This window comes from Oryza glaberrima, chromosome 7 (assembly GCF_000147395.1).
Source record: "Oryza glaberrima chromosome 7, OglaRS2, whole genome shotgun sequence".
Classification (NCBI taxonomy): domain Eukaryota; kingdom Viridiplantae; phylum Streptophyta; class Magnoliopsida; order Poales; family Poaceae; genus Oryza; species Oryza glaberrima.
This window is the reverse complement of record NC_068332.1, coordinates 1,509,513-1,520,985: the sequence shown is the minus strand read 5'-3', so window position 1 is coordinate 1,520,985 and position 11,473 is coordinate 1,509,513. Positions and strand designations below refer to the sequence as shown.

Sequence of the window (11,473 nt, the reverse complement as noted above, 5' to 3'; positions counted from 1 at the left end):
TTTCCTCGGCTGTGATTATATGTTTCCATTTACAAGTAGAAATAGTTGAGTCAGATTCTTGTTGATTGAGCATCTATCTATCTATTATATTATTAAAACAGCTTTGAAAAGAGACATCACGTTCGCTGTGGGGGCTAGAAATTCCCACATTAATTGGAGAAAACGAAAAAAAAGAAAAGGAGAGTTCAAGTAGAAATACAATCTAAAAATAGCTGAAATTCGGAATTAAAAATAAGCTATATTGAAAGAAGTTTCTATATAACAACCCAATACGAGATTAATCAAAATTCAAAATAATAATAAAATAAATACAAAATTAGAAAAGAAAAGGAGAGTCCAAATAGAAATACAATTTAAAAATAGCTGAAATTCGGAATTAAAAATAAGTAATATTGAAAGATGTTTCTATATAAGAACCAAATACGAGATTAATCAAAATTCGAAATAAAAATAAAATAAAAACCAAAATTAGAAAAGAAAAGAAAAGGATAGTCCAAGGAGGAATACAATTTTAAATAGCTGAAATTCAAAATTAAAAATAAGGAATATTAAAAGAAGAGCCCATATAAGAACCCAATACGAGATTAATTAAAATTGGGAATAAAAATAAAAATAAAATCCGAAATTAGTAAAAAAGAAGAAGAGCTCAAATAGGAATACAATTTAAAATTAGCTGAAATTCGGAATTAAAAATAAGCAATATTGAAAGAAGAATCCATATAAGAATCCAGTACGAGATTAATTAAAATTCAGAATAAAAAATAAAATAATATCTAAAATTAGAAAAAATAAAAGAGAGTTCAAGTAGGAATACAATTTTGAAACAACTGAAATTAAAAATAAAAATAAAAATATTAAAAGAACACAATACGATATTAATTAAAATTTGAAAAACATAAATTCTGAAATGAGAAAAAGAAAATTAAGATTTCAATTAGGAATACAATTTATAAATAACTAAAATTTATCATAAAAATAAAGACTATTGAATTAAAAAACCATCTAAAACACATGACGATAAATTAAGTAATAGGCCTGTAAAGGAGTAGAGTGGTGGCGGTTGATATGACATATAAAAACTATTAATAAAACACCAAATAGAATCGTAATGACGATTAAGAGGGACGACAGGTAGGCCTTGAAGCGAACGAGCAAGGCAATTGCCGGGACTTCTAGAAAGTTAAAAAAAAAACCCATTAATAATCATATTCGATTTTTAAAATCTCAATAACAATAAAAAGAAGAAGCAATGGGCGGGGTGTATAGGAGTATAATTGCAGAGCCGCCGACGGTTAACGGGACTTCTTTCGATTTTTAGAATCACAATGGCAATAAAGAGTAGGCGGCGGACGGGCCGTAGAGGAGCATAGTGGCATTGTTTGACGAGACTTCTAAAAATTATAAAAAATGAAACCCAACAAGACAATAAACTCTAAAAACTAAAAGGTTCAATTTTTAAAGGTTCGGAAATTCTAAAAAGTAAAAAAAAAACAATGATAATCATGTTCATTTTAAAATCTCAATGACAATAAAGAAGGGAGGCAGCGGGCAAGCCGTAGAGAAGTACAATGGCAAAGCCGCTGACGGTTTGGCGGGACTTCTAGAAAGTAAAAATTAACCCAAACGATAATTATGTATCTCAATGACAATAAAGAGAAGAGACAGTGGATGGGCTATAGAGGAGTATAATAGCAACGTTTGACGGGATGTCTAGAAATTATAAAAACGAAAACCCAACGTGACAATAAACTCTAAAAACTATAAGATCCAATTTTTAAATGTTCCAAGGAGAATGAATAGAAATAGTGGTAGATCGAGCAAGCAAATAAAGAAGGAGATGACATAAGGGGTAGCAACTGGTGTGACTTTTAAAAAACTATATAATTAGAAACACAGGGATGATAAGGTTTGGTCTTTCAAACTCTTAAGACAATAAGATAGCTATTTAATAAATTTTAAGTAAAATCATACTAAAAATATATGATTTTGTTTGGGTGCTAGCCGGGTAATTGCGCGGGCCACCCAGCTAGTTCTAATCATACCAATGCTATTGGATTGGCACCACCTAACATAGGCTGAAATTGAATTGGACCCGATGAGATCAGCCCAAAGAAATTAACATATCTTGGCCCATTTTGAGCCTATTTCGCCAGCCCAAACGATCCCTGATTATGTGGCCCATGAGCAAGCCACAAGGGCCGAGGCATGGCAATAACATTACGGCCCATAAGGACATGAGGATGAAGATGGCCAGAGTGACCCAAGGATGAATACCTTCAGTGACAAGATGCAGTGTTTCAGTGATGTAAACTGTGTTGGTTAATTCTTTCAGATTATTACAGTTTATGAAAAGCAGATTAATTCAGGAACCAGTAGAGTGCTGCTTGCTGCTTATTAGTTCTGGCTTAGATCAATGACTTGTTTTTTTACGGATGATTGGACATATTTTATATATTATAAATCTGAAAAATAGCTTAAAATAAATTATCTGAGCAATACTGATGTCCTAGTGAGTTTTCAGAGAAATCGTACTTTTTTGAAAGTGTGACACGAATCACATAATAGGCGCATAATATATGAGCCATAATCTAAAAAGAACACCGTGAGATCTCCACAAATGATCCCACGGTACTGTTTCCATGTCACTGTCAGCACTGTTCATAAGCAGTGCAAGCACTGTTGATACGAATCAAGTTGTGTGATTGACATGACATAATATAACGAAAATATTCGTGCTCAGATTGTGGGAGCAATTAATGGAAAGAAAGAAAAAAATAAGGCCCGTTTAGTTTTAAAAAAAAATTCACCATGAAATATTAAATATAGATAAAAAATAATTACACATATTATATGTAAATTGCGAGACGAATCTTTTAATCCTAATTGTGCTATGATTTGACAATGTGATGCTACATTAAACAAGTGCTAATGATGGATTAATTAGGCTTAATAAATTCGTCTCGCAGTTTTAAGACGAAATCTGCAATTTATTTTGTTATTAGTCTACGTTTAATACTTCAAATATATGTCTATATATCCGATGTGAACACGTTCAACATCTTCGTTCGCGAACTAAACAGGTCCAGTCCCTGAAATTTATGTGTACAGATATTAATTTGTGTGTGTATTTCTGTTGGTTCGATGCGACTGATCCTTCAACTCGTCTCTCCATTTTTGAGCATTACTGTCTCGATGAATATGTAGCATGATGTTTCATGTTTGCAGGTTGCAGGTCGCACGCAGATGGATGCAACTTGGTCAGAGTCAGTGTCTAGTGATGTGTGTGTTAAGGAAACCAGCGGCGACTAAATTAATCACAAATCGAATGAAATGGTTAATTTCTTCGCATGACAACACTATGCCTCCAACTGACAGTAGTTTTCTCGATAGGATGTAACTGTTGTCTGATGCAGTTCATCCAGCCATCAGTTGTTGGGGGAACAGAGTAGCCTTTCAAGCAGTGAAAGGGAATCAGAACAATCTTCTTTTAGTTACATCATGTAATTGGAATGTTAATAGCAACATTTTGCTGTGTACTTTGGCATCAAACCTCTCTTGATCCAAGGAAGTTGCAACATGCCTCAGTGTTTACTACTAGTAGTAGTACTAGTTTCCTCTGAAATGAACAACAGGTGATGCTTCTATTCTTGCTCCTGTGTTACTGTCACAGGATACTATCACTACTGTTTTCAGGTGAAACAGTGGTAACCAAATGTAGGAGTACAATTTAATAGTAGTAGAAGAAGTACTAGTACAGTTCATAAAGATGAACAAGCTGCAACCAACATGCTAGTTATTTCAGCACTGAAAGCGATGATGACTGACGAGTTGGTTAGGTCATCACTGATGCAAACAGTGGAATATATGATTCGAACACTGCAATAATGCAGCTGATGGATGATCACTGCATGCATATTAGTACTTTGTAGTATGTGGCTCTGTGAGGCTGTGTGTGAGATAGCAGTAGATGGCACAATTATATTGCAAGAGGTCAAGGATAGCTGTTCCAGATGCAAACATTCCTGGTGCATGCGGCTCTGATATATGATAATGAAAACTGCTCATAGGGAATCTTGTACAGGGTCACCATGATCCTACTACTGTTGAGTGATTTGTGCAATCTGACTGAACACTGAAGTCTGAAGAGTAAGTGCCAGTGCTGCTGCTTACCACAAAATGACGACAAATCTGGCACTTTTGGACAGATATCTGATGATTGGTTCAACCAGAATACATAGAACTTGATGATTATTTGGGAAATTACTATAGCACATATCATGCATAGGGGACGCTGTTGGAGAACAGGAATGATGCCTGAATGCATGCCTAAAATTTAGGAGGTGTGCTATTGGGAAAAACTGATTTTGGAGCTAACACGTTGGAACTAGCGATTGAAATATAAAAGAATCCTTTTTTTTTCTGTTTATACAAAGGTTAGCTCAAGCACTCTTGAACTTGATTAGTTTCTAGCTATAACATTTTTGGCTAGACAGCTGAATTAATTTGTCTCTCGAGAAAATCATTAAGACTGAACTAAGCTGATGTTCCATATATAGGGGAGGCAAATAGGGTAGTTTGTCAGTCATGTACCAACTCCATCTATCCAAGCTACCTGATCATGCATGAACAATAATCAGATTGAGTCAGAAATAAAATAATGGCTTCAATCATTTTATTTTGCATCCAATGCAGTACAAAACCGTTGTAACTAACTTGCATACGTGATAAATTGCACGGCATATAATAATTAATGGTAAAGAGGAACAATTTTTTTTCTTAATTATCATCTGGAAATGTATACATAATTTCTAAATGCTTCACCAAGCATGCCTGATTACCAAATCCAGAAACTATAAAATTCACAGCTCTAGGAAGTAAAACATCCAGGTCCAGCAATTTCACAAGTAATTTCGATTTTAATTCGAACCATCCGTCTAAAATGAGAAGCAATATAAATATATATAATTGTTTCAGATAGGCAACTTTGAACACCAATCTGAAACGCACAACCATACAACATAAAGACCATCACCAAATTAATTACCAGCGTACGAGCAAGTTGATCGAAATTCCGATACACCTAAACTTTTACAAGCCATCGAAAGGAAAAACAACAACATTACTGGAGAACTATAAGCCATCAACACTAACATGATCGAGACCTTGTCAATCCACGGTGAAAGGTAAATAAACCAAAAATTCCATAACAATGTCCATGCATTGCAACGCATGCTGAATACATTCCATGATCAATTTATCTTGGCATTGGATCTCTCATCAAACACGCCGATGATCGAGATCGAGGTTCACGAACCGAGGCGGTACATTCCATCTGCCATGAACGGGCCATCCATGTACAATGCAGCAGCATTCTGTGGGTGAAAACCTTCCATCATGACGAACGGCATGTCCTCCGATGGCTTCCAGTGCCGTTTCCTCTGGTTGATGAACCAGTTGTTGATCTGCTTCTGATCTAGTCCTGTCGATTCCGCAAGCGCAATCTTCTCCGTCTCCTACTCATCCCATTGGTGCAAAGTTAGTAACAATGTGATGATGCATATGATCTGAACTAAGATGTTTGTAGAACTATGTATGCATTAGGTAATTGTGGCAATTACTATATATTATCAGGTAATTTTGTATGTGTAATCTTACTGAGGGGTAAGGCCACTTGTAGTGCAGCTCCCACCAGTGAAGCAGCTTCTGCCTGGCCTCCTTAGGCAGCTTTCCTTTCTTCTTTTTCTTGGAAAATTCTTGCCTTAGGCTGCTCAAGTAGCCACTGTACTTCTTCAGAAGCTGAAACTTGAGCTCCTTATCCTCAGCGCGCGGGTCGATCTCAGGCGGCTCGTTTTCGCGGCCACTTGGGTCCATGTCATCCTCAGAAGAACCAACACATTCAGATTTACCATCTGCAGACAAAAGGTGGTTAATGTAAGAGATCATACTACATTTTGTTCATCAGATTTCTATTGTATTGTTGGAATGAGCTTCAGTCTAGACCATGTTGGTCAGCAATGGAACAGACGCAGAAAGGCCCATAGCTGTGGGTAAACAACTCTATCCATTTTGGAATGCAAGAATAGGGTGACACAGTGTATTTGACTACTGGTAGAGTAGCTACAGTAAAGAGTATGGATTTCAAGAAGGATCCTGCCCTACTGATTTCGTAGAAGAAAACACTATAAAAAACGGTAAAAAAAACTATGCAAGTGAAAAAACAAGGATATTCAATACAAGGATAAAACTAGCACTGCTTTAGGTTTATTAATTTGTCAGGTTTGATTTGTGCCAAATCAGCCAGTTGAAAGATATATTGACCAGATTGTGGTGTGCAGATTATGGTTTTAAAACAGTGTTTGATAAACCAAATAGTAGAAACCACTGAACTAGGTATACGTAGAGTCCCAGGCTTCGACGAAAAAAATGATACTGACTGAAACTTGGTCCTATCTCTTATCACCTATGTTCTTTTGCTTTATATAAAAGCTAGGTCTTTGGCCTAAAAAACTTGGTCCAATGGTCAAAGGAATACATATTATGGCAGTAGATAAAGAATCATTTAGTGGAAAGAAATAAAGAATTGACAGAGCATTTCTCTGCTCTAAACAGAATGGTCACATGCTGACCATGCGTCCTACAGAATATAGCATATAGCAAAGAAATGGATAAAATAAAAGCAAAAAAACAAAAATTACTACCATACAACCAGAAACAAAAATATCACACATAAAGCGTTGTCTTGGGCCTATGTAATTGAATAATTCGGAGATCAACTTCAAAATAAATAAAGATACATATGACCATAACTTAATTTCAGATGGGCAATCAAAATAATTGATCTATACATAGGAAACTGTACAGTGACAGTTGTTGATCTGACCAGGATGTGATACAAGAAAATAAAAGATAATATATGTGGCCCCATATTATAAAAAATTGTGCATGCATGAGTATTCTACATCCTCCAATGATAACATGCAACTGAAAACTATATTGTGGGTGCATAAAAAGCAACTGAAAAGCATGGAGATTCTGTAGATTTACAGGATTAGGTAGTAGTTGTTATCGTCCCATGTCTTACTTGATTAACCGTTTAATTCTCATCATGAATAGTGTCAAGAAAACATTTTAAGCACCTTTCAAATTTTAGAATCCATTAGTTCTCGAACATATTCTCATGGTTGTTACTCTGTTATTGTATTTATTCTCATGGTAGCACAATGACTGTAATTCTCTCAGTAACCCGCTATAGAAACTTTTCATCAGCTCAGAACTACTAGAGGGAAAACCAGATCCTTAAAAAAAAAAGCTTCAAAGAAATGAGCCAGTGTTTAATTATAAACCAGTCGGTGGTCTTTCACATAAGCTATTAGTCCCCTATGTAATACTTTCTCCTTTTTTTTAAGATGAGGTACAAATAACATGAAAAAAGGAAATGGCATGACAAATACACCAATGTTGCCCTTGTGCTTCTGCGCAGAAAAAGAATTATTCCTGATGTACTAATGCATTAACAGTGACAAGATTTTAATCTTTTAATAACATGGCACTTGGTATTTGCTAAAAAAAACCTTCAAAATTTTGTGAATGAACCCTTTGCTTTTTATTGTGGCGCCTATAGAAAACGCATTAGCTTATTTTGAGGAGAAACACGTTAATTAACTTGTGGAATGAGTAAACATGATAATTCATTTGAAAAATACATTTCTCAAACAGTTTTGATAAAATTATAAAATCAAAACCAGTCCATGGATTTGGACACATTAATGGTAATTTTCCAAGTTTCAGCAAAGTGAATCTAATTAAGCATACATGGCAAGAGTAGGAAACCATAATACTAAAACTAATGGTGCGGAAACTGACACTTATGAATGACTGAAAAATGGACAGTTTGTTAAACACTGACAAGTGACAAGCACAGTTTATTAGATAAAAAAAATTAGTAAATGCATTTGCACAATCATATTTGTTTAATGTATAAGCTAGTGTCATTTGTTTTAAAGGCAGAAGTTTCACCAGTATAGTAGGCAACTGTTACAATTTAATACCAATGATGCGATATAAACAACATGCTGATCTATACAAACAAGTAGAGCCTTGCTGATTGGTTAAGATATATAGATCGATGTGTGGATGTGGATTTGCTAGGACAGTTGTCATACCATAACAAACAAGAAAAACAATAATAATATATTAGCTGGTTCTTTAAATCTCAAATGGAACACATAACTGGCAATAAATAACCGGGCATGCATGCACGAGGATGAGATGAAATACATTATCAAAAAAGCAATCATAGAAGTAAACCAACATATAGCAAACTCATTGACAAAAGATCTTTTGAAGTGGCCTAATTTCAATAGTTGAGATTTATTTGTGAAAATTCAGCATAGATGCACTAGGCTTATATAGAGAGAATACAGAATCACCATGTGAGGTTTTGAGCATCACAGAGATAAGAAACTAGTAATCTCTCCCATTTGTTTTAGATAATAGAGAAGAGTTCACATTTGCAGCATAAGTGCCGGGTGAATCTTCCCAATATCTGACGAACATAGATTTAGTAATATAAAAAATGATCATAGAATAAATTTGTATATTGTTCATAAAAACCTTTGATAATATATGGTTCTGTAACTTTTCATTTAAGGGACTTCCACTAATATTGCCTAATAAAGTTGCATCTCTGCTTAATCAAATTGAATCTTTCACAAGAAAAAAAAAAAGGAAAACTACTAGTAGCAGCTGGCAAGCTCCAACAACTGTCTTAATTTCCATCATGAATCAAATGCAACTGACCTAGTTTGATCTACCAATCAGACACTCTTCTCCAATACTTCTATACATATATATATATGCACAGAAAATAAAAAGCATGCAACAGTAGTCTATCAACAGTTCATCAGATCTCTATCATATTAATTGATTATCCTGCCCTGCAGCAATCGACAGTACAACCCCCCGGAAAACACGAACGCCCAGATGAATCTGTGCTGCATCCCAAAACCATTACAAGAACAGCTGCAGTGCTGGAGTACGTGCGAAGAAGAAAACATATCTGCTGCTGCTGCTGCTACAGTTGACGGTTCGTACAGTGCTGCTGCAACATTGGGTACCTAGCTAGCCCCATGACAACAATTTCCAATGCATATGGCTCTACTTCCACTAGAGCAAGAAAAGAATAATACTACCACTGATCCGGGGTAGATGCATGCATGCTATCCAATCAGCAGCAACCAGAAAGATGATTAACCAAGATTGATGGAGATTCTGAGTGGTGATTAAGCCAGTAAACAATGGTTTGAGGAAGAGTATTATAACTACATAGAGATGTATGGCAGTACAAGCTAGCTATTAGTCTATAGACAGGCTGATTCTCTCCTCTGCCCTGCATGCCTTGGAACCCTAAAGACAAGGCTTCTAGTCACTTGTCATCTAGTAGAGCAGTAAGAAAAGATAGAGAGAAGAGACAATTCATGGCCAAAAGAAAGAGGGGAAAAAAGAAATGGTTGAGTTGAAAGGCTAGCATGTGTTGTGTTTTGCAACTAGCTAGGCTGTGCCTGCTGCCATGGATGGATGGATGCAATAAACAATGGAGGTGAAGCTGCTGAAACGAGAGGAGGAGAAGCTTGAGACATGGTTGCTCACAGTGCCCTGGTTGCCAACATGATTAGATTAATCACTCGACTAGACCGCTACTAATTGTTAGTTTAATTACTTTTGTTAGTGCATGCTGCTGCAAAGGCGTCTTGTTACTAACCCCAATAAATAAATTACTAATCCACAGGGCTTTGGATGGGTAGCTACTAACAATGGCAATCATCCAAAGCAACCACCTCCATTATCCGGATCAAACTATTTCCTAATGCGGTAAGCTTCCGCCGCCATCGCCGCCGACGACGAGATCATCATCATCATCAGCAGCAGCAGAAGAAGAAGAAGAAGCAGAAGGAGCATGTGTGTAAATAGAAGTAAAACCGCAGGCGAGAGCAGGAGGAGGAGGATGAATGATTGGTTGATTTACCGGCGAGGAGGAGGCGCGCCGAGCCGGCGCCGCCGCCGCTGCCGCCATGGGCGCCGCCGGCGATGGTGTCGAGCTGCGACTCCACCCTCTTGAGGAACTCCATGGCCTCGTCGATCGGCCGCGTCAGCTCCTCCCTGTACTTGGCCAGCATGTTGCAGTACGCCTCCTGCGTCAAAGATTGATTCGATTCCGATTAATCAACCCGATCAATGCAACCATCATCGGTGATTGATTGATTCAACGTCGTACGGACGGGTCAATCATGAACTATATATGAACTGGTCGCCGGAGTTGGGGGGGACGAACTAACCATGAACTGGTCGAGCTCCGGGTCGCGCGCGTCGTGGCGGCCGGGAGGGCGGGCGTCCAGCTTCGCCGCCGTGGCGGTCAGCCTCTCCAGCACCTCCGGCGGCGCTCCGACCTGGATGGATGGATGGATCAAAATTGCAGTGATATATATGATCGATAGATAATTACTATTTTGTTCAACAAAATCGGAGAAGAATTAATCGAGCGTATATACTTTCTGGCAGTCGAGGTAGGCGGCGAGGAGGGCGGAGTACTGGGGGTGCGCCATGATCTTGGCCTTGATGGACTCGGCCTCCGCCGCCGAGATCTCCCCACCACCGGCGCCGCCGTGCTTGCTGTGGTGGTGGCCGCCGCCGTGGTGGGGGTGACCGTGACCGTGGTACTGCGACGGGCCAGCCGCGGCCGCCGCCTGGTGCAAGGCGAGCGGCGTGCCGTAGTACGCGGTGGCCGCCGCCGCCGTGGACAGCGGCAGCTGCAGGAACGACGACGCCGCCGCCTTGCCGCTCCCCCCTGCTCCTCCTCCTCCAAGATTCCCAAAGCTCTGATCCATCAAAACACACACAAGAAACAAAAAGAAAAGAAAAAACCAAATCCGATGGAAACCCTAGCAGCTAGGCTCTCTCTCTCTTCTTCCTCCTGGAGCTCGAGCTGTCTAGCTCCAATGGCGAGAGGGAGGGGAGATGGGGGAGAGGAGTGGGGGGTGGAGATATTAATGGAAGGGAAAGGTGGAGGTGTATACTACGGCGAGGGGGAGGTGTAGTGTATGTGCGCGAGCGTGTGGGCGATGGCGGGTGGCTATCCTTTTTCTCGCGTCAAATCACAGCCAAAGACGAGACGAGAAGACGAGAGATTTGCAAGCTGGGAAGGAAGGGAGGGAATATCATATGGATCATACCCTACTTCTACTGTGTACATGTACTCTACTTAATTACTCCCAGCTTGCAAATCTGATAACTGCTGATCCCAGCTACTAAGGCTGTTTTTAGTTGGATCCAAAGTTTGGATTTTAGTTAAAATTGGAGATGATGTGACTGAAAAGTTGTATGTGTATGACAGGTTGATGTGATGGAAAAAGACTGAAGTTTGCAGCTAAACTATATAGTTTGGGTGTGTATTGACCACCTGATTACTAATTAAGAA

General features: G+C 38.4%; 1 protein-coding gene across 1 annotated transcript; it reads right to left on the bottom strand.

Annotated features, from left to right (window-relative positions):
• Nucleotides 1–4,935: 4,935 nt before the first annotated feature.
• LOC127778995 (homeobox protein knotted-1-like 12) lies at nucleotides 4,936–11,136 on the bottom strand. Its single transcript, XM_052305647.1, has 5 exons — nucleotides 10,548–11,136; nucleotides 10,335–10,445; nucleotides 10,025–10,190; nucleotides 5,656–5,909; nucleotides 4,936–5,513 (listed from the first exon to the last, which is right to left on the bottom strand). Exons 1-5 carry the CDS (start codon nucleotides 10,881–10,883, stop codon nucleotides 5,307–5,309), a joined length of 1,074 nt encoding a protein of 357 aa, XP_052161607.1. The 5' UTR covers nucleotides 10,884–11,136; the 3' UTR covers nucleotides 4,936–5,306.
• Nucleotides 11,137–11,473: the final 337 nt, after the last annotated feature.

Bases quoted from the DNA above. Each gene is read 5' to 3' on its own strand.
- LOC127778995 (XM_052305647.1), bottom strand. From the start codon at position 10,883: ATGGATCAGAGCTTTGGGAATCTTGGAGGAGGAGGAGCAGGGGGGAGC. The intron at 10,191-10,334 runs GTTAGTTCGTCC...TCTTTGACGCAG, and splicing joins CGGAGCTCGACCAGTTCATG to GAGGCGTACTGCAACATGCT. The intron at 5,514-5,655 runs GTAAGATTACAC...TGGGATGAGTAG, and splicing joins ACAAGTGGCCTTACCCCTCA to GAGACGGAGAAGATTGCGCT.